At 40.9% G+C, this 26,536-nt stretch overlaps 2 protein-coding genes and 1 pseudogene across 2 annotated transcripts in view; 2 read left to right on the top strand and 1 right to left on the bottom strand.

Moving 5' to 3' along the window:
- Nucleotides 1–3,464, bottom strand: part of C10H9orf57 (chromosome 10 C9orf57 homolog) — a 73,571-nt gene extending 70,107 nt beyond the window's left edge. The window contains exon 1 of the mRNA XM_037850749.1: nt 3,382–3,464. Coding sequence (XP_037706677.1) covers nt 3,382–3,464 — 83 coding nt within the window. The remainder of the gene's footprint in view (nt 1–3,381) is intronic.
- On the top strand, nt 3,463–4,581 carry LOC119505242 (annotated as a pseudogene).
- A 10,811-nt stretch (nt 4,582–15,392) lies between these two features.
- The window catches only part of GDA (guanine deaminase), an 86,030-nt gene continuing 74,886 nt past the window's right edge, over nt 15,393–26,536 (top strand). The window contains exon 1 of the mRNA XM_037797613.1: nt 15,393–15,741. Coding sequence (XP_037653541.1) covers nt 15,619–15,741 — 123 coding nt within the window. The 5' untranslated portion in view covers nt 15,393–15,618. The remainder of the gene's footprint in view (nt 15,742–26,536) is intronic.

Below are 26,536 nucleotides of genomic sequence, written 5' to 3'. Positions count from 1 at the left end.
TTGTCCTTTGCCCCTGACTTATACGCCTTTTCTAACAGTGCCTTAGGACATTGATTTGTTAGGCACACAACAAATATGCCAGTGGCATAAAAGAGCTAACTCATTAAAAACTAATAAGGTAATCATCATTAGGGATTATATAAAGTCTTGGATTAGGTTCAAGAAGTCAATTACATTTGTGTAGGACTGAGAGTAATAGCAGTTAATGACACAGCTGCTAATGAAGCAAGTGTAACCTTAGGCTGCTTAAATAGAAGTGTCCTGTTCAAGGAAGATAACAGTTCCAGTGTATTCAGCACTGGTTGTACTTTCTTTAAATATTGCAACAATTCCAGGTGTCTTTCTTTTAATGAGATATTGACCAAGGCATGTGAGGCAATAGAGACAACATTTATTAAGTACCTACTGTGTACCAGGTTATGTCCTAGGTGATTCCACACACACTTTGTCATTCAAATCTCACAACATTCCTGTGAAACACTTCTTTAAAAAAAAACTTCATTCTTGTAACATATACACCACCTAAAATTTCCCCTTGTGAGGCACTTTTAAAGAAAGCTGCACTGTACAGAGGTTAAGTTGTTTGAAGTGAAGCTGAGATTTTATCTTGGATGTATGTAATTTTGAAGCACATATCCACACCTCTACATCAGGATTCCGGATAACAATGAAAGGAGAAACCTGGGGGTTGGAATGAACAGAGCATATGTAATAGCAGAGGAGAAGAGGTGAACCAACATTTATTATGCTTCTGCTAACTATTTGCTACACTCACAACAACTCAGTGAAATAGGTACTACCACAATCTCTTTGTTAGTATGAGGAAACTGAGATTCAAAGGGCTTCCCAGCTCACCCAAGATCACCCAATAATTAATTAAGTGGTGGAATCAGGATCAAGCTATTCTTCTGCTTCATTCTATTACCATGGTTTTGCCATTATTTCCCAAACTTCAGATATTCCACTCACCACCTACATGGATTTTGCCACATCTGAGTTCTGTATTCTAACCATCTCACTTTTTAAAACTTAAATTCAATTATATTAACTAGAAAATTTTTACAAAACCATAAATGAAAAAGCAGCTAAACCAAATCCATAAAAGGGGAATCAGCACTCTGTGCCCAAAACAGGAGAAACCACATAAATAAATAAAATATAAATAAAATAACATTACTGGATCCCAGCTATATACTGTTGCTTACAGAAGGTTCTAACTCTGAGGTGGTTCCAGTTTGCTAAGCTGCCAAGATTCAGTATACCAGAAATGGACTGGCTTTTACAAAGGGGATTTATTAGTTCACAAATTTACAGATGTAAGGCTGTGAGAATGTCCCAGTTAAGGCATCAATAGGATGATACCTTCTCTGAAGAAAGGCCAATGTCATCTGGGGTTCCTGTGTCACATGGGAAGGCGCATGACCGGAATCTACTGGGCCTCTTCCAAGGTTAGCTTCTGGTTTCTGTTGCTTTCTCGTAAACATCTCTGGGCATCTGTCTTCACTTCTCTCTCTAAGTTTCTGTGCATCCTTGCTTGTTTCTCCTAGGGTGTTTCTCTCTAAGGTCCTCTCTTAGCTTCTCCAGGGCATACTCTGGGTTTCATCTCTTAGCTTCTCTCCTGGTTCTGGTTTCAACGGCTGTCTCCAAAATGTCTCTGGGAATTTTCTCTCTAAATGTCTCTGAGTCTCTTCAAAATGTCTCTCTGCCTTTTATCATCTCATAGAGGATGCCAGTAAAAGACAATTCAGACCCACCTTGAATGGGTGGGGTTACATCTCCATGGAAACAATCTAATCAAATCAAAAGGTCCTTCCCACAATAGGTCTGCCCCCTCAAGATTGGATTAAAAGAACATGGTTTTCCTGGGGTACATAATAGATTCAAACCAGCACAGAGGTCTTCTCCCCCTTTGCTAAAAAGGGAGAGTAAAAAGGTTATAGAGATGTTAAAAACCTTTTAGTACACAACTGATATTTTCTTTCTGACTTTAGAAGAATTGAAAAAAGAAGTGAAGTGGGAATTTTTTTCACTGTGTGATTATTTGTAGTTCCATGTCATTTAATGTGGTGCCTGTGAGCTAGCAAAAATCATCTCCTGAACCACCCAAAGTTACCTCACACTCCACCAGTGGTTCACATCCCATATTTTCAAGTATTCTCCATTCTATTCTGCTTAATTGCCTTGAAGAACCAGGGGATGATTGATCTGGTAAGGGGGAAAAAAAAAAGACTTAGGGAAATCACCACAATTATCCAATACTGGAAGGTTAACTTTTGGGGGATAGTGCTGATTTATTCTTTCTTGCTCAAAAGAGCAAACTAGGACAAATTGGGTGACATTTTGAAATGCAACTTTCAGCTCAATATAGTATACGATATTAATATTAAAACTAACAAAGGAAATATCCATTGTTCAAAGAAATGAGTCCTCTGCTCCTGAAAGTTTATAGCAATTAACTTCCAAGAATGATATAAAAGAAATGATTTTGTTGTTTGGGGGTGTTCTGGTTTGCTAATGCTGCCAGAATGCAAAACACCAGAAATGGACTGGCTTTTATAAAGGGGGTTTATTTGGTTACATAGTTACAGTCTTAAGGCCATAAAATGTCCACGGTAATGCATCAACAATCAGGTACCTTCACTGGAAGATGGCCAATGGCTCTGGAAAACCTCTGTTAGCTGGGAAGGCACATGGCTGGCATCTGCTCTGGAGTTCTGGTTTCAAAAATGGCTTTCTCCCAGGACGTTCCTCTCTAGGCTTCAGTTTCTCTCCAAAATGTCACTCTCAGTTGCTCTTCAAAATGTCACTCACAGCTGCACTGAGTTCCCTCTATTTGTCAGCTCATTTATATGGCTCCACTGATCAAGGCCCACCCTGAATGGGTGGGGCCACGCTTCCATAGAAATTATCTCATCAGAGTTATCACCTACAGTTGGGTGGGGTGCATTTCCATGCAAACAACCTAATCCAAACATTCCAACTTAATCCCCACTAATATGTCTGCCCCACATGATTGCATCAAAGAATATGGCTTTCTCTGGGAGACATAATACATTCAAACTGGCACAGGCACAGAGTAAAATTTAAGATTGTTTAGAACTTTAAGATCCTTTTCAATTCCATCATTCTCTAAGACTTTATGATGCTTCTGTAGTTAAAGATCACTGAACATTTAGGATCCTGTAGCTGAAGGATCTTACCCCAAACAAAAGTTTTCTCAACCTCAGCACTACTGACATTTTGGACTGGATAATTTTGTTGCGGGGAGTTGTCTTGTGCATTGTAGGATGTTTAGTTGCACTACTGGACTCTACCACTCCAATAGTGTTGATCAAAAACATCCCCTAGAGCAGAGAATGAGAGAAGAGTTGGGCATCTGACCTGCACACCGTGCCTCCTCTCACCTCGCTCTTGCGGCCTTCCTGCCCTCTGTCCTGCTTGTTGCACAGAACACCTTCCACCATGGCAACCTCAGCAAGTTCCCACTTGAACAAAGGCATCAAGCAGGTATACATGGCTCTTTCCCTGGTTGAGAAAGTCCAGCCCATGTATACCTGGATCTCCAGTGCACTGGAGAAGGACTGCACTGTAAGACCCACACCCTGGACAGTGAACCCAAGTGTAGAAGAGCTGCCTGAGTGGAATTTTGATGGCTCTAGTATTTTTCAGTCTGAAGGTTCCAACAGTGACATGTATCTCACTCATGTTGCCATGTTTCGGGACCCTTTCTGCAAGGACCCCAACAAGCTGGTGTTCTGTGAAGTCTTCAAGTACAACCAAAAGCCTGCAGAGACCAATTTAAGGTACTCCTGTAAATGGATAATGGACATGGTGAGTAACCAGCACCCCTGGTTTGGAAAGGAGCAGGAATATACCCTGATGGGGACAGACGGACACCCCTTCGGCTGGCCTTCCAACGGCTTCCCTGGGTCCCAAGGCCCATATTACCGTGTAGTGGGAGCAGACAGAGCCTATGGCAGACATCGTAGAGGCCCACTACCGGGCCTGCTTGTACACCAGCACCAAGATTGCGGGAATGAATGCTGAGGCCATGCCTGCCCAGTGGGAATTCTAGATAGGATCCTGTGAAGGCACTGACATGGAAAATCATCTCTGGTGGCCCGTTTCATCTTGCATCATGTATGTGAAGACTTGGGCATGATAGCGACCTTCGATCCCAGTCTCATTCCTGGGAACTGGAACGGTGCAGGCTGCCATACCAACTTCAACACCAAGGCCATGCGAGAAGAGAATGGTCTGAAGTACACTGAGGAGTCCATCGAGAAACTAAGCAAGCGGCACCAGTACCACATCCATGCCTACGATCCCAAGGGGGGCCTCGACAACGCCTGGTGCCTCACTGGATTCAACGAAACCTCCAACATCAATGGTTTCTCTGTTGGTGTAGCCAACCATGGTGCCAGCATCCGCATTCCCCAGATGGTTGACCAGGAGAAGAAGGGTTACATTGAAGACTGCTGCCCCTCTGCCAACTGTGACTCCCTTGGGGTGACAGAAGCCCTCATATGCACCTGTCTGCTCAACGAGACCGGCGATGAGCCCTTCCAGTACAAGAACTAAGTGGACTTAGACCTCCAGCTGTCAAACCCCTCCCAGTTCTTCACCCCACTCCCACTTTTCCTATCTCCCAATTGTCCTACTGACTGTAACTCAAAGGGCAGAATATCAAGGTCTTCTTTTTCCCTCATGCCCAGTTAATAACTCTTGCTTTTTTGGGCCTGGGTAGAGGGGTCAAGTTCTTAATCTCTTCATACCCACCTCACTCCTTTTTATCCTATCACAGAAGCTTTGGAAGACTGAGGAAGTAGTGCATTAGTGGGAAGGGGAGTCAGGGGGAACATAACCACGGCTTCCATTCAATCAGCTGTGTTTGTCAGTAGGCATAGTCCAGTCTGGACAGACAGCATCTGTGTTTGTGAAAGGAGAGCAGTACTTTTTCTGTGAGGTTAGCTAAGGTGAGGGGAGCTTGACTTACTGTGCAGTTAGCTGAGAATACACCCTTCCCCACTTTTGGTGGGAAGCTCCATTTTTTAAAAAGGATTACAACCAACTTTCTTTTTGAAGTGGGAGTTATTAGAGAAGGAAGGGTTAGGGAGATGAGGAGAAAAATGCCCTTGATCTCTTGCTGTTATGCTTCCTCTGCTTGAGGCTAAATGCCCTAGGCTGAAGAGTGTTAACTGATGGACAGCCCTACCTTAAGAAGCAGAAGTTCCTATTGCTTGGTCCGCCATTTATAACACAAAGCAGAGTAGCATTTTTATATTTAAATGTGAAAACAAAAAACAAAAAGATTATATATATGGGTGTGTGGATATGTGTGTTTTTCTAAAGGAGAAAACCATTTTAATCACCAGGAAGCAAATTTGTTGCAAGTAGTCTGGTTAGAAATAAGGATCTCCTTTTAAGTGGGGGTGGAAGAGGCATTGCTTGAAAAGTTGGCTACTTGAGGCCATTATTCCCTCCCTACCACTTGGGGAGCTTCATTGTGCCCTGCCTGCCCATCCTTCCAAAGGGAGTGGGAATTGGTCCGGTAACAGGTAGATACAGATTACTAGCAGTAGCAGTCACGTGAGCCTGGTGGCTCTGGTTTGAAAGACACACATGTACTTGTACACATAGGGGTTCAGCAAGATGAGCTGGCTGGTCAACATAAGCTTTATTTTCCTGACAAGGGGGTATTGGGGTTATTTTCTGGTGGGAGTAGCATATCACTAAAGCAGGCCTTTTGATATATTAAAAAATTTTAAAGCAAAACAGGTTTAGATTTTAATCTTATTTGTAGAGTTTCTGAGTCTTTCTGTTTTATAGAATTGCTTGTTGGCTTCAACTGTCTTCCCATCTCTGCTCTTCGAGGAGATAGGAGATAGGAAAGGCCTGGAGTCACACAATTGTAATTTTGTATTCTGGTGTCTTTCCATGAGTGCAAGATACTCCTTTAACATTTCTGAAGAGTTGTGTTCTTTTCCTTTTATAATAATAATAATAAAAAAGCAAATCCTAAAAAGAAACAACAACAATAACAACAAAAAACGTCTCTAAGGAGAGAGAAGCCTGTAAATCAAAGTTAAAAGAGTTGTTCAACTTTGCACTAAAGTTAAAAGAAAGCGTTCATTTCCACTTGTGATTCTTGGTATAAGGGCAGAGACCATATCATGCTCATTTTTATATCAGCCGCAATACACAGCACATTATCTTACTCACAGTAGGCATAAAACAAGTTTTTTTGAGTGAAAGAAGCACATATTACAATATAACTACTTCATTTACACTACCTATTCTATCATACTTTATTAATATTTAAGCTGGTTATATTTCTAATTATGTCTGCGCTTATCATTCCAGTGAGTTAAGTTATTAACTTTGCATAAAGAAACCTTTGTCCCTCACTCTAATAAACATCTGATGTTTTGCTGCCCAGCATCCATTAACCTTCTCTGGACACTTTATGTCAATTTATCTGGGAAACCACCCTTTTCCCCACTCTGATCTACTGGGCTTCAGGTTGTGTACCTCCTTATTTGAGGGGTAAAGCATGTGACCCCAGTTAAGGGATCACATTTCACATTGCCCTGGCCACAGAGATTGTTTCAGAGCAGGGCATCTCACCCAATAAGGGCAAACAAAGTGATGAGGTCCTCTCCCAGCCCTGAACTCTTGGGAAAGGATCCTTGCTTTTTTCCCTGGACTTGAATTTGAGAGATTAGGAAGGCTAGAGCTATTGCCACTTTCCTGTGACCATGAGGGGGGAGAGAGAGAAAGAGAGAATGAGAGAGAAAGAGAAAGTGTGTTCTATAGACATTGACTGTGGTAACCAAGCTGAGCCAGAAGCTAGTGAGACCATGGGTTTTGGTTCTTTGAGATACTATATTCCCATTTGCCTCAAGGAGTTTGGGCTGTTTTTCTATCATTTCCAATGCATAGTTCTTAGTTACATATTCCTCAAACCCAAATTACATGCACTCCGTTTCACTAATGCTCCAGAGGAAAAAATGAGATTCTGAATTGGGGCTTTATTGAATATTATGTAACATTAATTTATTTAATATTTACTGAGTACTTATTATGTGCCATTGCACAAGGAATTCTGAAAACACCAACCAAATCTTAAAACACAACAATAAAATCACTCCTTGTAGAATATTTCCCCACTACTAGAACTAGATTTTTGTCGTAAATGTAATTAGTGGCTTTTGCATGTCATATGGAAGAGTCTTCTACAAATGGTAAATTTCTTCATTTATACATGGTATTAAAATCACCCCTTTATAAATATATACAAAGGAAGTAAGTTTTGACATTTATTAATATTTTTCCAAATAATTTTTAATTTTATATATTATAATAGTACTGTGAGAATTCCTCATAACTTTTTTTCTTTAAAAAATCATATTTTCATTTTTTTTTTTTTTTTTGGTCATTTAGCTTGAATTTCATTTGATTTTCACTTTCTACATGAAATTCAGACTTGTCTAAGGGGCACTAGTTGTTTAGCTTTTATAATGGTCATAACATTTAGCTTTCTGTTAGGATAGAGCCCACATTTGGCATGACTTCCGGAAGCATGGACTCTGAATGTGTGCTGCAGCTTTCAGCATGTTGATTGTCATGCGCCATTAGTTGAGGCAAACATTTTTTCAATTCTGGAACCACTTCCTGCTCAAGGCTTTGAGCTGGGTATTATTGATATCCCTGAGTAAAACCAACCCATCTCCACCGTCTCAAGAATTAGCACCTAAATAGAATTTATTTCATCCTCTATGCCTTAGTTGTCAATACAACATGTGAGGTACATGTAAACACTTCTAGTTCAAGGTAGAAAGATTGACAACTAGCTCTCCAAAATGTATGAAATCATGTCAGTGGTTTAACTACCTTAGCTGCATATTTCTCAACCTGGAATCCCAAGGTGCTTAAGAAGATTAATCAACAAATTCAATGCTGTATTCCTTAAGCTACTGTTTTTGTTTTGTTTGTTTCTTTTTTAGCATTGCACAAAGCCTAACAGAAATTGCCCAACTCAAGGTAGATTGCATAGCTAAGTAAAATGTTAGATCTGCTTTTGGTTTGAATTAGTTAACTCCGTTTGATAATACTAGACAGTTTGTATTGATCAGAAGCTTGAATTGGCAGTTATTTTAGTCTTTAATGAAAAACGAGGAAATCCATTCATTCAACAAATTTCTATTATATGTCTTGTACTAGTCCCCTTGATAGATAAAAAGGTTTCAAAACATAAGGCCTAGGCAGGAGAAATAATAAAATGAGTCCTTGGGAGTGAAGAAGTATGGAACCAGTAAAGGAATGCAATCACTCATCTTGCAGACAAAGGAACCAAGATCTGAAAAAGTGGAATGACTTTCCCCTGTATCATTAACTAGTGGCTGGGCTGGGTTAGAAACCCAGAGATACTGATTCTATCTACTGCTTATCTCCTGATATTAAAAGTACGATATCTTTATAATCTAGATAAATCCTACACCAAGACAAGGGTATTTGCTTTGAGCTGGCCATCATGGCTAGAAAGTGCCATAAATTGATCTCTGCTAAGGTGCTACCTTATTCCAGAGACCAATAGTTTAAGTAGGTTTCAGAGATAGCTGCTTGCATGGTACTGAAAGACTTCCTTCAACCCAAGAAAAATAACCCCTTGCACCTAGCTGGCATGATACCCAATTTAAGTTGCAACTCGATCCTCTGCTTTTGAAGTTTCCCTTTCATAGTTAAGATTCATGTAAAAGGTATGTCTTTCCTCCAATTTCCCCAAGTTTAATTGCTGTTCCATGAAGTAGAGGTTTCTTTTCTCTGATTTATTTTTCCCTGCTGCAATCCTCTAGGATGTCTGTTATCTTTCGTCTTTTCTCTATTTTAACTTTTCTAAGAAAACTGCAAGGATGGTAATGGCGATGCTGTATCTAGGTATTGAGATAGCTATGTTTTTAATGTTCAAATTTTTAAAAATGAATCTATATCAATTTAACAAAAAAGGTAACTACTTAAGTGTAATAGAGTAAATGTAATAAAGCAAGTAATGCTTGTTATCAATGTGTCACTTCAGCTTCATTCTTAAGTGCCTTTTATTATATTCTTTTCTTTAAAACTTTGATGTGTAGTACATGGTGTGGTGGTTTGAAGCTGTGTGTACCCCCAAAAATATGTTCTTAAATCCAATCCATTTCTGTGGATGTGAACCCATTATAAGTAGGACCTTGTGATGAGGTTACTTCAGTTAAGAAGGTGTGCCCATCTCATTCAGGATTTGTCTTAATCCTACTATTGGAGTCCTTTATAAGTAGAATGAAATTCAGACACAAAGAGAAGAAGTCAAAGGAAGAAGCTAGACGTCACAGAACCCAGAGAAGCCCAGAGAGGCCATAGTCTTCGGGGAGAAAGCACAACACCTTGATGATATTTTGTAGGCCTTCATTTTGGATTTCTATCCTCAAAACTGTGAGCCAATAAATTCTCGTTGTTTAAGCCAACCATTACAAGGTATTTGTTTTAACAGCTGAGAAACCAAAACAGCCAGTAAATGCAGAAGTAAGATACTCACAGGCATAACTACTACTGCACAGATAAAGTAATTTGGGGGGGACCAAGAGAGTTTCTTTGATGGTTATGCAAATCTGTGCTCTTACTTAAGAGCTGGAAAATTGAGATCATTATGATTTGCTATCCATCAAGGCTTCCCACTCAAAAGAACACAGTTTTAAAAGGAATGCATTTATCCCATCTCAGATTTTTGGTGTGCTTTTTCCCCTCTAAAGCATAGCGAGCTTGTCAGAGTTTCCATGGTGAACACGGGGCACCATGGAAACTGATAGATTTAGCTACATGAAAAGAATAAATAAAATAGGCAGGCATTTATTTCACTGTGCAATGACAACTTCTCTCCTAAATAGAGGAGGAAAAGTGGCTTCTCACTTAACTCACCTGCTCTCACTCCCTGTGTCTCAAGAAAACATGAGTTATTTTCACTGGCTCATTCTACCATATTATGCTGATTGGATTGCTATTCTCCTCAAGGACCATTGTTCTCACTTTGGTTTCACTTTGGGTTATGAGTGTGTGTCACCAGCAACTGTTGGAAACCGTGTACAACGTGGACGTTGTAGACTACAACTCCCAACACATTGACCAAGTGAGTCATGGCAAAATAGAATGTATAATTCTTCTCAGTCTACTGCAATGAGAAACTGTGTGAAGACAACTGGAGTCAAGTCCCAGGTCCAATCCATGTTAACTGGATGGGCAGGCCAACCTCCCTGAATCACCATTGCCCCAGCTGTAAAATGGTTACAAAACATTCTCTTCCTACTTTATAGGGTTGTTGTGAGTCTCAAAATGAGGTAGTCCATGAAAAAACCTTTTCAAACAGTCAAATGCTACCTCGCAGGAAGGACTGTGTGAGAGCAGGTATAATTACACTAATAAAGTGACCAAAACGTCAAAACAGATCATACTATTGTCCAATCCTTTACCTTGAGCAATCAGAGGTTTCAAGTTCACTACTCCCATGCAGTAGTTGGAGAATTTTGAGACCATTTGGCTCTGTTAGGAGTAGGAAGAAATGTGATCTTGGGAAATGAAGCTCTTCAACTTTTTTGGATGTTTGAAAAAGTTCATAATAAAGTGCTAGAAAAATAAATAAGTAAATGAAATAAAGCTCTTTCTTAAGTTCTAGTCCCAATGACTTGCTTGCTGTCACCACACACTGCCCCACCATGGCCTCTGATTTTAAATCACTAAAAATAGGCAATTCAGCCTTCTCTTGAAATGCAGCATTCATATAATAACTTTAAAGTATGCTTCCTTCTGGCCAGGCACCATGGTAAGGAATGGAAAAGGACATGGAGCTTACCCTTAAGGAGCACACAATCTTCTGGGGAAGATAGACTAGTAAAGGAGCGATTACCGCAGCCCCAGTCACTCAGAGGAGGTGCACTTAACACCTGAGAGAGACAGGAGGGTGAAGATTTCCTGGAAGCTGGAGGTGCAATTACCCGGAAGGATTTAGCTTGGGAGTGAGGAGTAGGTGGTCAAATGAGGCAGTCAGGGTATGGTATAAGGGTAGAGAAGAGAGCATTAGCAAAGGAAATCCCTAGCACGTAGGAGACTGCAGGAGGAAGTGCCTGAAGCAGCAGTCAGGACTGTCTCAAGAAGAGTCCATGCAAAGGAGTGTCTCTTTCTCTGAAAGAAGTGACAGGTGCATTGAAGATGCATGCCATTGTTAGATATCTTTTTGAGAAGGTGTGTTGGTGAAGATTGAGATGAGCCATTACTCACAGGGAATAGTGATACTTGAGAATGGTGGTGAACTGTCCCTTGAAAAATAATCTCTAAGGCTCTTTTCACTTCTAATATCATATCAATTTAAACATGGGCTGCAGAAAGAGTTGAAGCAGGTAAACTGCTATTTCCCAAAGACTTTGGAGGCACAATAATTACCACTTATCACATATTCTGCCCTGTTCATACTCTAGTTTATTAACCAGAAATTGACTTAAAATTTGCTTGGGCTGTTTTAAAGGTGAATATAAAAGTTCTGTGTTTATTTTTCCCATTGCTCTGCTTTGGTTTGTTTGGAAGTGTTTTTTGTTTTTTTATTTGATAAATAAAGTAATTAAAAAAAAGCTCCGAGTTTTGTTTTGTTTTTTTTCCTAATCCTCATTAGCTGTGAGAACATTCCCTAGGGATTACCAGTATGGAAATCAGAATTGCAGGAGGATCAGCAATTTAAAGGAGTCATCAAGTCTGAGGGTAGAGAACCAGTGGAATGGCAAGGCAGAATGGGGAAACCAAGACATCCTCATATGTGGCTGAACTGGGCTGACTGGCAATATGGTACCTGGGGCTTCTAGATCCTTTGCTGAGTTGCCAGTTGCCTACTGCTCAAAAGAACTAACGCTTACCTGAAGAATGCTAATGCCATGCCACCTGCAGGACCATCGCCACTCCTACTGTTTAAGAAGATTAACCTTATTTAAAGCTACATAAGGATCACTTATTCCATAAACCATCCCATAACAACATTACTAAAATGTGAAAACAAAATTCCCTAACAATTCTATTTCCTCAATAGAATGGTGTCCATTATATGGTGTACATTTTTAGTACTAGAGAATATGTCTATAGACTTTTCACGGTTTTAACCATAGCATAAACATCATTTTTAAAAAGTAGCATTATATTATATATAGTTCCAATGTGTCTACATATATCCCCTATTGTTTTTAATAACTGCACAATATTCTACTGAGTAGACATATTCTAGTTCATTAAACTGGTCCTTAATTGTTGGACATTTAGGTTGCTTTCATTTTTAAAAAAATTATTAGCTGCATTTGTTTAAGGGAAGCCAATAAATCTTTTGGAAACTTTTAACCAAATCCTTTTTCAAATAAAGGCCAGACGTTTCTTTCTTTCATGAAGGTTGTATGCATATAAGCCTAGGTTGAAAGAGATTTTCCAGTGCCTGGCTGTTGGGACTGCAAGTAAGAATTGTGGTCTGCAGAGTCAGGAGAGAGTGACAGGGAGAAAGGGCCAACATCCCCAAGAGACAAAGGCAGGGACATTAGCTTCAGGGATTCCTAATTTCTGAAGCCTTGATAGGGTGACCAACCGATTCAGTTTGCCTGGGACTGAAGGGTTTCCTAGAATGCAGGACTTTCAGTGCTGAGAGTAGACCTTGGTATGGGGGAGGTTAAGGAACTGAGAAGACAATGAATCACTTTTATGAACCAGCCCTGTGTTATAAAATCAGCAGTTTGGAGAAAGCATGCTCATACACTGCAATGAGACCCTCACCCTTAATGCAGAAGCCAAAAATAGATATTCATCCCAGATTATTCACAGAAAAATCATTCATTCATTTATTTAATAACTATGTCTGGAACACCAAAGCATCTTGCATGACAAATCTCCTGCTCTTGCTGTGCTTCCATTACTTGGTGTGTGTGTATGTATGTGTGTGTACTGGGGGGAGGCAGGCAGATAATATTCAAGAAATAAATGAGGAAACTTCAGATACAGATACTGACAAACATGATGGTGGAAATAAGATGGGTTAAACTTGGGGAGGGAGTGCTACTAGCTTTGATGGTCGGGGACAATTAACTCTAAAGAGCTGGCATTTGAGGCAAGCCAGTGAGGAGAAGAGCCGGCACATGAAGTTACCCAGGAGAGTCACTGAGCAGAGGCACGTGCAAAGGCCCTGTGTGGGAAACCAGCTGGTCTTAATGGAGGAATTTGTAAGGATTCTGTGGCTGGCCTAGAAGCAGCCTTAGCAAAACTCAGTCCAAATTCCATTTTCACAAATGAGGATGATATGGATCCTTAGACCCACATACCTTGTTTGTAGTCTTTTTTTTTTTTTAATTCAGTTTTATTGAGATATACTCACATACCATACAATCATCTGTGGTGTACAATCAATTGCTCACAGTACCATCATACAGTTGAGCATTCATCACCCCAATCTATTTTTGAACATTTTCCTTACACCAGAAAGAATCAGAATCAGAATAAAAAATAAAAGTAAAAACAACATCCGAATCATCTCCCCCATCCCACCCTATTTTTCATTTAGTTTTTTTCCCATTTTTCTACTTATCCATCTATACACTGGATAAAGGGAGTGTGATCCACAAGGTTTTCACAGTCACACTGTCATCCCTTGTAAGCTACACTGTTATACAATAATCTTCAAGAGTCAAGGCTACTGGGTTGGAGTTTGGTGGTTTCAGGTATTTACTTCTAGCTATTCCAATACATTAAAACCTAAAAAGGGTTATCTGTATAGTGCGTTAAGAATGCCCACCAGAGTGACCTCTCGACTCTATTTGAAATCTCTCAGCCACTGAAGCTTTATTTCATTTCATTTCGCATCCCCCTTTTGGTCAAGAAGATGTTCTCTATCCTACCATGCCAGGTCCAGATTCATCCCCAGGAGTCATATCCTGCATTGCCAGGGAGATTTCTACCCCTAGGAGTCAGGTCCCACATAGGGAGGAGGGCAGTGAGATACCTGCCAAGGTGGCTTAGTTAGAGAGAGAGTGTCCATAGTCTTTTTTTTTTTTTTTTTTTTTATTAAATTCAGTTTTATTGAAATACATTCACACACCATACAATCATCCATGATATACAATCCACTGTCCACAGTATGATAACATAGTTATGCGTTCATCACCACAATCTATCTCTGAACATTTTCCTTACATCAGAAAGAACCAGAACAAGAATAAAAAATAAAAGTGAAAAAAGAACACCCAAATCATCCCCCCATCCCACCCCATTTGTCCTTTAGTTTTTATCCCCATTCCTCCACTCATCCATACACTAGATAAAGGGGGTGTGATCCACAAGGTCTTCAGAATCACACTGTCACCCCTTGTAATCTACATTATTATATAATTGTCTCCAGGAGTCCAGACTGCGGGGTTGGAGTTTGGTAGTTTCAGGTATTTACTTCTAGCTATTCCAATACATTAAAGCCTAAGAGGTGTTATCTATATAGTGCATAAGAATGTCCACCAGAGTGACCTCTCGACTCCATTTGGAATCTCTCAGCCACTGAAACTATTTCGTCTAATTTGCTTCCCCCTTTTGGTCAAGAAGATACTCTCAGTCCCACGATGCCGGGTCCACATTCTCCATAGTCTCTTGATTCCTAATCTGGCACTCTTTCCACCAAGCCTTTCCCAGCCACTTGACTTGGGGACTTAACTTTCTTCCTTGTGCAAATGGAAGTAAATCAACCAGATCAATTTATTTTGGGCACAAGAAAAAAAAAAATGCTATTGGAATTTTTTGTGGACACTCTCACTGGCCAAAACAGCCTCAAGATGGAGAAGGGAACTTTGGGGTCCAGATTAACTTCCAGCAGTGGGGACTCCATTAAGGTCTGCAAGACATGCTTCTGGAACACTAGATCAGGAAGACATATATTCAGTAGCCCAGAGAAACTGAACATGAAACTAAGGTCTGTCAGAAAGGCAGCCCTAATTGACCTTTCACCAGTTCCTGAACTTTTGCAAGTTCAGACCCAAAGGTTTAAAGAAGTACAGGATTTGGCCATAAATGGCCCAGAGTTTAAAGGGCAGAGAAAGCAGCCAGTTGCATCCCTAGATGTGCCAACTAGAGAAAGAGGGAGGGAGCAGGGGGACGGGGCAAAAGCAAATTTCGTGACCAATTAAAGGTAAAGTGCAAGAACCATGGGCTTCGCCTGTTCCTTCCTTCATCTCCCGCCCCCTGGGTGTGTGACTCAGCCAGGGCGGGTTAAAAGAACTGCAACACGAGCAGCGAGTTTGGAAACGCAAAGAGTTAACAACAAAAACTCACGCAGAGGAGGAGAGAAAGACCACACCCTACGGGAGTGCGGAGCCAACTCGAGGGAGAAAAATCCTATTGGCCTTGAGGAGGCAGGGAGCCAGCCCCTAGGCGCGGCCTGCAGGGGGCAGGAAATCGCCCGGGGAAGCGGGAAGGCAGGACGGAGGCCAGAGCCGGTGCCCTCTTAGCTGCAGCCCGCAGCCCCGGGCTCTCCGCGCCTCTGCCGGTGCGCCCTCCACATCCCGCGGGCTCCGCGCTGCGCTGTGCGCTGACATGTGCGCCGCCGGGATGCCGCCCCTGGCACACATCTTCCGAGGGACGTTCGTCCACTCCACCTGGACCTGCCCCATGGAGGTGCTGTGGGATCACCTCCTCGGCGTGAGCGACAGCGGCAAAGTAAGCGGGCGGGCGGGCAGGTGAAAGTGACCAGGCTCAGTGCGCTGAGGCGCCCGGAGTTCGCTCAGTAAGGAGCCAGGCTCTCGGCCCCGGAGTTGAACTTGGCTTTTGGGGAACTCGAGGAGAACCGTGGCGCTAGGCTTGTGAGCTGGCTTGGGAGTAACGTGTCCCCAGAAGCTGGGAGCAGCGGGGTACTTACACCCACGACTGGTTCGACAACCGTTCGAGATACAATGAAAGGGGAGAGGGAAGTTTATGCCCCCCAAATCATAAGAGATCGTTAAACCAGAACCTTGCTTCATTCATTTCTGTGTCTCCGGCGCCTGGTACGGTGTAGGCGCTCGATAAATCTGATTGACTTCATTGCGGAAGGAACAACATGGGAAGGGTCATTTGATCAGTGTCACTTTGCCCTTTCAGTACACAGAAAAAACAAATAACTTATTTCATCCACCTGATCACTCAGCAGAGACGGTGTCTAATGATTCAGGCTAAACAACTGCTAATAGTAGAAAGGGTAGTCCAAGAGAAATTGTTCCTTTCTCTCTCCCTCCTTCCCTCACACAAACAGACACATGCGCGCACACACACACACACACACACATACACACACACAAACACATACCCATAGCATCAAAACATGCAGTTCCATCTTAAGGTCCAAGATGTCTTCTTTGAGTGTATCTTTTACACTTCCTTCCCAAATCAGGATTTCTACAGGCGACACAGGTAACTTGATATCTAATGTTTACTGTTCCACACAGGCAGATGGTGGCTGTATCAGCAGACCAATATGAAAGTGAAACCATTCCATTTTTAGAAAAAAAAAAAAAAAAAAAAAAAAATATATATATATATATATATATATATATATATATATATATATATATATGGATGGGATATTTTTGAGGTGCTTCCCAACTGCCAGTTTGGTTAGCAAAAGGATACATAGTTGTGGTTTCTCAGGTTGGAAATACTATTCCTAGCTAAAGATGCTACGAAGTCGATGACAGTTTTGAATGGTGATGTTTGGGGGAAGGGAGGGTGGTGACTAAGCCCTGTTTTCTTAGTCTAGCTGCACATTGGGTAAACGTGCTGCTCTGTTTCCTAGGTGATCAGACTCTCAGAGCTCCCAAATGGGGAGACTCTTATAAACCCTGAAATTGATGTGTACTTGAGCCTCAAGTTTCAGGGAACTTGAAGGCTTGGGTCATGTTCCAGGAAGCAAAGGAAGGGAGACCGCTGAACCCGTGAAAGATTAGAGGTGTTAGCCTAACCAAAAGGAAGTGTTCACCTCTCGGGTTTCAATTTTTATGTTAACTCTCCATATCCAGAATTTTAATTGGGAGGGTAAGAGGCAAGAGAATGTGTGGGGCTGGCTTTAACCAGTGGTGAGGAATGAGAAAAGGAAGTAATCTATCTAAAAAATTATCTTTTCTGGGGGTTGTACAGAAGAATAATAAAACTGTCCCAAACATGCAATTAGTAGTTGAGTCAGGGAGTCTATTCCTAAATATGCAGCAGTACTGAGGGTATAAATTTAGAAAACATGCCATTCCTTCACTAGATAAAACTAAAAATTGAATACAAAGGTGAGTTAATCTGGTGGCTTAAATTTAGGGTATTAAACCTCCTAATCAGTGAACGGGTAACTGTTTATTGCTTTCCTCCTAGGGGCAAGGCAGTTGATGCCTGACTATGTAAAGGGAGGGCCTGTCATGTATTTCAAGACTTGATCTCCCCCATTTTTGAAGTGGGGAATGCTTTGCTTTTAGGGTTGCTAGGATAAATATTTTATTCATTTAAAAAATTTCAGGGTTCTAACAAGAAAATAGTATCCCCATGTAAGGATTAGATAAATGTACCAAATCATCATGATCTTTAAATCTTTACTGAGCTCCTAAAGCTCTTCTCAAATCTTAGTGTGAATCTGAAATATCTCGGGGTGCTTATTAAAATGCTTATTCCTGGGCCTTATCCTCAGAGAATCTGAATCTGGGAGTGAGTCCCAGGAAGTGGCATTCTAATAAGTACCCCAGGAGATTTGGACACAGGTTGTGAATGGGTTATAGTTTGAGTAATGACAGTGTACAAGTTGTGTGAAGGAACTAGTTTTGTGGGCCCTTGGGAGCCCAGCTCTCCGTTTTAAGCCCAGGTCTGGGGTACCTTGTCAGAGAGAGGGGGCCCCACTTCCTCTTCCTTCTCCCTTTCCCCTCTGGACCTCATCCCTCATTCCATATAACTTCATTTAGATGCAGAGAATGGGATTGGCTAACTACTTTTAATTCACTAAAATAAAGCTCAGTCAAAATTAGGTTAATTTTTTAAAATTCAGTAGTCAGCATTTGTGGTGTTGGACATTTTGAATTTAGAGTTAGTTTTTCTACTCAAGTGGTATGTAGCTTTATAAAATAAAGACTCCAGCATGTGTAATTCATGTGCATATATCTAATTAATTCCAAGACATGGTATGCTCAAATTTTACTTAGTTACCTGATTCTTCCCATATACAAAGGGACCAGGTTAACTTTAAAAACACATAACGATGCCTGGGGTCTTTTAATCCTCATCTACCCAGACACAAAAGGGAGGCAGAGAATCATTTGGGATTAAGTGTCCTAGAGTGGCAGGAGCAAGTCCTATGGAGAAAGAGAGACCTGGGTCCAAGTCAACATCTCCACCACTGACCAGCTGTGTGACCATGTGTGAGACACTTAACCTCTCTGAGCCTCAATTTCTTCATAGATTTCAGAATTTCCTTTTGCTAAGTATCCTAGTTTTCCAGGCTGCTATGACAAATACTGTAAGATAGGTTGGCTTCAAAAATAGGAATTTATTGGCCCACAGTTTTAGGGGCTAGAAGGCTGGCTGGCCAGCAAGCCTTGTGTTCCTTGGCTTTCCCATCATATAGCTATGCCCTCTCTTTTCTCTTCCTGGTTCTATTAACTTCTAGCTACCAGCTCTTCCCCGTGGCTTTCTCTTTATAAGGCCTCCAGTAATAGTATTAAAGGCCATCCTGATTCAATTAGTCACACCTTAAGTAAAATAACATCTTTAAGAGATCCTATTTACAGTGGATTCACACCCACAGGAATGGATTAAGATGAAGAAAATGTCCCTTCCCTCCCTGTGGTACCTAACTCAGTCTCCCACACTAAGTATTAAGTGGGATAATGTATTAAAATGCCTGGTACTTAGTGGGCAATCAACATCTACCATGTTCTATTCTGTCTCCTTCCTTCCCTGCAGGCCAAGCAAATCCTGAATTTTTGCCCACTGAAGCATTTTTGCATATTTCCACATAGTGGCACCCATATAGGCCAAGCAGTGCAGAGGAAAGCCATGACCTGGGATGAAATTGACGGGAGGAGAGGTTGCCAGGTTTCAGCTGTGCAGCCTCACTGCTCATGTAATTGATCCACTGGGACACAAAGAAGCCTCTGGGAAGAAAGAGCTATGGAACACGTGCTGTCAGCTTCCCTAGCAGGCCATTTTAATATTTCTTTAGACCTCACAATAACCCCCATAAAGTAGATGTTATTATTCCCACTTACGGATGAGGAAATTGAGATTTGAGAAATCATGTAGCCAAACATGGTGGTGGAGCTGGGTTTTGAATTAACGTCTGCCTAATGGTCAAAGCTCATGGTCTCTTTACTATGGCAGGCAAAATTGGAGTTAGGGAAAAACCTTTTAGGCAGAGGAAATAGCCTGTGTGAAGGCCCTGGGCTGGGAAGGAGTGGAGGAGTCCAGAATGTAAAGAGAAGGGTAACTCGAGATGACACAGCACAGGTAGGCAGGGAAAATCATGAGGGGCATGGTGGAATGGGGAAAGGAGTCCGTGCCATGATCAGAGTTTGTCTTTGTTGAAGATCAGTCTAGCTTCAGGATAAAGAATGCATGGAGAGGAGTTGAGTGCAGGCAAGGAGGTCAGTTAGGATCCTGTTGCCGTAGTTAAGGTGAAACAGGATGGTGTATTTGATGAGAGAGGCAGTGCAGTGTAGCAATTAAGACATGAACTCCTAAGACAACCTCCAGTAGTTACTACCTATGTGAATTTGATCAACTTACTTAATGTTTCTGTTTCCAAGTTACTTCATGTATAAAATAACTATTATGGTCTATCTCATAGGGTTGTTGAAAGGAGTAAATGAATTACTAATAGTAAAGTGCTTAGAAAAATGCCTGGCATGTAGTACCTGTGCAATAAGCATCGGCTTTATCATCAGCTATGGAGATGGGGAGAAGTGGACAGAATCGGTAGCTCTTTAGGTCAAATCAAGAGGATTTGATGACAGTTTGGATATGTAGGATTAGAAAACAAGAGCATCAAAAATGATTCCTAGGTATATGTGAATGGTAAATAGTACAGTGGGATACAAATTGGTTGGTGATAGGAAAGGCTTTTTGAAGGAGGTGGTGACTGAACTGCACCTTAAGGAATAGATGTCTTGAACATGCAGAAAAGGATTAAGAGCCCTGGTGAAGGGAATGAGCCAATGTGCTCCAATTCCAAGACTGCTGGGAGGAGACAGAGTTATATTTCACCCGAGACTGCTTCAGCATCTTGCTTTGCCAGGAGTTCTCACAGTCTGAATCACAAATCTTAATGGTTCTATATCATCCTTTCCTCCCACTTGGGAGGGTGAAGACTCATCTTCCCCAATCTCAAGACCACAGAATATCCTCTGGATCCTGAGGAGGAAATTTGGGGTGAGCCATCCCTTGTCAGGCTGCTAAATTGAAGCTTGGCTTTCATTGGACAGATGCTTTCAAGCCTAAGTATCATACTATCATCTTGTAAATCCCCATTTTCTGGAAGGCAGATCGCTTTGTTCAGAAGGCTCGTGGCAGACACTGTTGGTTATCCACTCAATAGCCATGGCCCCTTCTTGCTTATTAACACATTCTGAATTTGATCAGCCTGTAATATATTTGATGCATGGATAAATTATTGTGTGGGTTAGTCATAGTAATCCTATTCCAATTTGCTGAGTACTTACTTTCTCAGCTCCCTGGTAACTCAAGGTGGCCACTGATGATATCTGTCACACAGGAAGTCTGCATAGAAGCTTCTGGGAAATACTTTCTTCCCTAATAAAAAGATACAGATGTGGGAAGAGAGGCCCTTCCTTCTTTGAATGCTCTCATGTGAGGACAGGATACCCTGGAGCTGCCTCTGCCATTAATTGAAACTGAGGAAAGGTTAAGAGGATTTCAGAGACACCAACCCAGTCCCTGATAGCATTAAGCAGTTTAACTGCCCTTGACACCTGCCTGTCTCTATGCTACTTTTGTGAGATAATGATGTATTTATTGTCTAAACATCTGTTACTTGCTGTTGAAGGCACCCCTAACTAGTATACTGTTTTTCAAATAATCATATTCTTTTTCAAAGGATTGCTAGCTGCCTTCTCTCCCACCCTTTTCTCAGTCTCCCTGGTGGTCAAGGATGAATATCAGTGTCTTTTCAAGCACCCAGACGAGAAATGCTGAAGGCAGGCAGCCTTTCATATCCAATCAACAGCAAAGCCCAGCCAATCTTCCTCTGGCATATCTTTGTGCATATGCTTTTTTATTGCTGTTTTTCCTGTCTGAGTTTTCTGTTTTATTTCCCCCAGTCTACTATTACCTCTTCATTACTGACATTTATTTTCTTAGAGCATAGGTAATATCAAACTTCTGCAGCTATCTATGGCTCACTATTTTTTTATGCAGTTTTATTGAGATATATTCACATACCATACAATCATCCAAAGCATACCATCAGTTGTTCAAAATATCATCATATAATTGTGCATTCATCACCATAATCAATTTTTGGACATTTTCATTACTCCAAGAAATAAAAATGAAAATAAGAATAAAAATAAAAATAAAAAAGACCACCTAAACATCCTCTACCCCTCCTCCCCTGCCTTATTCATTTACTTTTTGTCTCTGTTTTTCTATTCATCTGTCCATATACTGGATAGAAAGAGTGTGAGCCGCAAGGTTTTCACAATCACACAGTTGCACTGTGTAAGCTATATTGTCATGCAATTGTCCTCAAGAATCAAGGCTCCTGAGCAGATGCCAGCCACGTGCCTTCTGAGCTAACAGAGGTTTTCTGAATGCCAATGGCCATCCTTCTTGAAGGTACCCCGTCGTCGATGCCTTGCCTTGGAGAGTTTATGGCCTTAAGACTGTAATTTTGTAACCAAATAAACCCCCTTTATAAAAGCCTACCCATTTCTGGTATTTTGCATAACCACAGCATTAGCAAACCAGAACAACTACCAAAAGCCACTGCTCAAGCGGAGCACATCTATTCTTGGTAGTGACTTCAAATGGAAATTTCTCCTGGAAGGACACTAGATCTTATAATTATCTTCAATAATCTTCCTACACAAAATACAGTTTCATGGGATGGCCTCATGCACACCCTTAACATGAGTTGAAGACTTGACAGAAAAGCAGGTATCCATAAAGCTATTCTGTAGTGCTAAAGCAATGGAGATGGACAGTAGCAGGTGGGCCAGATACCCAAGTCTTGGCAATCTGAAATGAACTGGAGGTGGGCTTCAGGATTGTCAGAAAGGGTGGCTGACGGCATGTCCTCCAGGCAGCCCTCCTGGGAGGGGACGTTTCCCCAAGAGACAGGAGCTTGAGCAGTTAAAAGACCATGAGGGCAATGGTTTTGTGCTACAGTTAGATGCTGAACCATATATCTTCACAGATAATCCAGTTTTGTGGATGTTTAGAAGCCTAACAGGAGACTATGCAAAGATTTCCAAATCAATTTACATTTGTGAGACTTAACTCTTCTTTGTTAGAAGGTATGCCAATTCAGAGCCTGCTTAGCTTGTCCTTTCATTTTTTCCTGTGCTCAAGTGATTTTTTAAGTACCATTTCAAATCTTTTCATTAGCTTCCCTATCTCAAAGTGACCTGTCCCTCCTATTAACTGTTCCTTTATTGTCTGTTCTTTTATAGCATGTATTTTTATATTTGTATATATATGTGGCAACCCATGGCCTGAGCAAGACAGGCCTGTAGATCTTTGGTGCAGAGCAGTCTGTGTGACCTAGGCAGCTAAATGTCTAACCCATTGTCTTTGTAGGCCAGTAAGGAGAAAAAGGATAAATTAACCTTAAAATGTAACTTTATGGGAAGCAGGCAGGAAGTGAGAGGCTCTTTGTCTCACAAAAAGAGCAAAATGTAATTGTTCAAGTATTATTCTAGTCCTTCCTGCACCACCTCTCAGGTCAGAGTGACCTGTTCCTGCATCTATGCTCCCCTCACCCTTAGGAATTTCTTTGTCTAAAACCCTTATAAAAGGGCTTGCTGTTCTCTGAATGGTCTGGCCAATTTTCCCTGCGAAAGTGGTACCTGCCTGGGGAGAGAAAAGCCATTTGAATTCTGCCTCCCTGTGAGTAACCCCCAAATAAAGTTCATGTTTCCGCAAATGCTGGGCGTTCTCTTTGGTCTTTTGACTAGTAAAGCCCCCTTGGGCTGTGACAATATATTTATGTATTTAATATATAGAGAGTATATTTGTATATATTTATATATATTTGCTGACCATGCATCTTATTTGTATATATTTCCATTCAAATTGATTATAAGATTTTTTCACATGTTTATGACAAAAAGAGATTAAAATACCTTATATTTCCTAGCAAGCAGGATCTTGCAAATAGAATAGGTTCTTAGTAAATATTTATTAAATGAATGAATGCTCTTAAAAGTAGCTACTATTCCAATTGTGTCTTAACCTTTGTTGAGAATATTTCTAAAATATATTTGTGTGTAGCTTAGACAGTACAATATTGAATATAATTTAATCTTGTCTCAAGAGTAACTTTTATTATAAGTTTTATAGATATTCAGATATTGTTTGTCCTGTTGGTGAAATCCATTCTAGTTTGAAAATGATGTTACCTTTTTTTCTTTATTAGAGAAGTTGTGGGTTTACAGAACAATCATGCGTAAAATACAAGATTCCCATATACCACCCTATTATTAACACCTTGCATTGGAGTGGTACGTTTGTTACAATTGATGAAAGCACATTTTATAACTGTACTGTTAACTGTAGTCCAGGGTTTTAAATTAGGGTTCACTGTTTGTGTAGTGCAGTTCCATGGATTTTTTAAAAAAATTTAAGATGTTTTTGTTTTATGTCTGTTCTGGTTTGCAATGCTGCCAGGATGCAAAACACCAGAAATGGATTGGCTTTTATAAAAGGGGGTTTATTTGGTTGCGCAGTTACAGTCTTCAGGCCGTAAAGTGTCCAAGGTAATGCATCGACAATTGGGTACCTTCATTGGAGGATGGCCAATGGCTTCTAGAAAACCTCTGTTAGCTGGGAAGGCACATGGCTGGCGACTTCTCCAGAGTTTTGGTTTCAAAATATCTTTCTCCCAGGATGTTCCTCTTTGGGCTGTAGTTCGTCAAAAATATCACTCTTAGTTGCTCTTGGGGCGTTGTTTTAGCTTCTCTGGAGCAAAAGTCTGCTTTCAAAGGCCGTCTCCAAAATGTCTGTGTAAGCTGCAGCTTCTCTCTCAGCTCCTGTGCCTTTTTCAAAGTGTCCCTCTTGGCTGTAGCAAGCTCACACCTTCTGTCTGAGCTTATATAGTGCTCTAGTAAACTAATCAAGGCGCATGCTGAATGGGCAGGGCCACGCCTCCATGGAAATTATCTAATCAGAGTTATCACCTACAGTTGGGTGGGTCACATTTCCATGGAAACGCTTAATCAAAGGATTCCAATCTAATCAACACTAAATACATCTGCCCCCACAAGACTGCATCAAAGAATATGGTATTTTGGGGAACATAATACATCCAAACCAGCACAATGATAAAGGAATTGGAGATATTTTTTTTGCCCTCTGCTACCTATAAATGTTTTATGCCTTTAGCCATTCATTCTACAAATATAAAATAGAGCACCTACTATATGCTTTGTGTTCAAGTGTACTAAAGAGCAGGACTCTATGGCCAGTGAGTCAGTTATAAGCCAAACATTCCACTACAGTGAAACATGTATTTATCATTTAAAGCCAAACACTCAGTATCATAGGATAAAGGGTTATACTTCAAAAATAACTCCATCAGTGGATAAAATTATAGGGAACACAAAGCTCAGAAAAATTAAGTGATACAGCTGAGAAGTAATAGAGTTGGGATTTGAAATCAGATGTATTTCCTCTCTAGTATTTGTCTTTCTGGATTTAATTTAAAGACCCTTGTTACCAAGTCAGTCACTTGAGTTAACTCTTAGCTTGCCTCCTTCTTTGCTGTGCCTTTGAATTCTAGCCAGCTACCATGTCCTAATATTCTCCTCCTGGTTCCTATTCCTTTGAAACTGCTGCCTCTTTATTGGTCTTTTTCTTCAGCCCTGTTTGCTGCACTCTTATCAATGAAGCTATTTTGATGCCTCAGTTTTCAGAACCCACAAAACTCAAGCAAAGTCTAGAAATAACCCCCAAATCCACAGCCTTCCCACAACCCCAGACTTTCCCCAAACAATGCAAAAATGATGGCTCTTAAACTAATTTACTCCATATACATAAATCTGAATTTGCAAAATTGATTGAGAAAGGATACACAATATGCTTTACAAAAGAATTGTTGAGAAGAGTTATCTTTTACAGATTGATAGAGATAGATTCAAAAGGACCTCAGATTTTTCTAATCCTGTATTTTTAATTTGTCCTCCATTAATCTCCCTCCCTCCCCCACAATTGCAATCTCTGCCAATGGATTTTTCTATCTAGGGAGTTCAAGCTTTCATAAGCTCTCAAAAGGATAAATGACCCCAAAATATTATGAAACTCTGAAGTATCTAATCCTGTACTTCAGATAAACTATTTCTCTTGTACAACATCCGCCATCTGAACTTTATTTAAACGCCCTCAGTGATTAATGTACCAGGAATGCATCGATCCACCCAGATCGGGCCTGCTAATATCACTTGTTTTTCCATTTCTCAAATTTTAAGAGTACCATTTGAGGCCCCACAGTTACTGAAAAGTCCAGGATTGGTCATTTTGGGTCCTCTGTTCCTTTCCCTTCCATCCTACAAGGATTGATGGAAAGTCTTAAGCAGTCATATATTCCCAGATATTGATAGTTTACCACATTGCAAGTGCTGTTTTTGTTCTGTGGCTACAGCTGTGAACAAGACAAAGCCACTGCCTTCATGGAACTTCCCTTTAATTTTGAAAAGGGGTCTTCCAGATGTCCAGTTTGTAAATTAAACTCTGTCTCCAGGTCCATGGTGGCCTCTGCTATCCTTGCCCCTGTGGCCACATGATACACTTGGGTGCTGGTCCCAAGCGTTCGTCTGCTATCACTATGCTGTCTTGGCCGGGCTGGAATGGGCCTTCCCCAGGGGCAGCTCAGCGGCAACTCTACCCTCTGTGTTTTGCTCCTTCTAGAACCCCTAGCACAGGTGGCTGGGATCACACCAGTCTTACTAGTTAGTTTACCTTCTAGGGAGGAAAACAATGTTTCCTTCCTTGCTGGTGTATCTAGGGCACTAGAAAACAAAATAAAGGTAAGTCCTCAGTTGGTCACCCTACAAGGGTAACATTTGAGAGTTCCATGGAAAATTTGAAATACGATTTTATAAAAATTTTATTAATGAAAATATCAGTATCATACCCCTTACATTAAGTAGTTGTGCATTAATTTTCTATAACATGATTAAAAAGGAAATAAATTTTGTGAGCGAGTCATCTTTTTACATTGCACTTTGCTTCTTGTCCGTGACACTAGATTCTAAGCTCATAGATGGAGGCTTATTGA

This window comes from Choloepus didactylus, chromosome 10 (genome assembly GCF_015220235.1).
Source record: "Choloepus didactylus isolate mChoDid1 chromosome 10, mChoDid1.pri, whole genome shotgun sequence".
NCBI lineage: Eukaryota > Metazoa > Chordata > Mammalia > Pilosa > Megalonychidae > Choloepus > Choloepus didactylus.
This window is presented reverse-complemented; position numbering and strand designations above follow the sequence as displayed.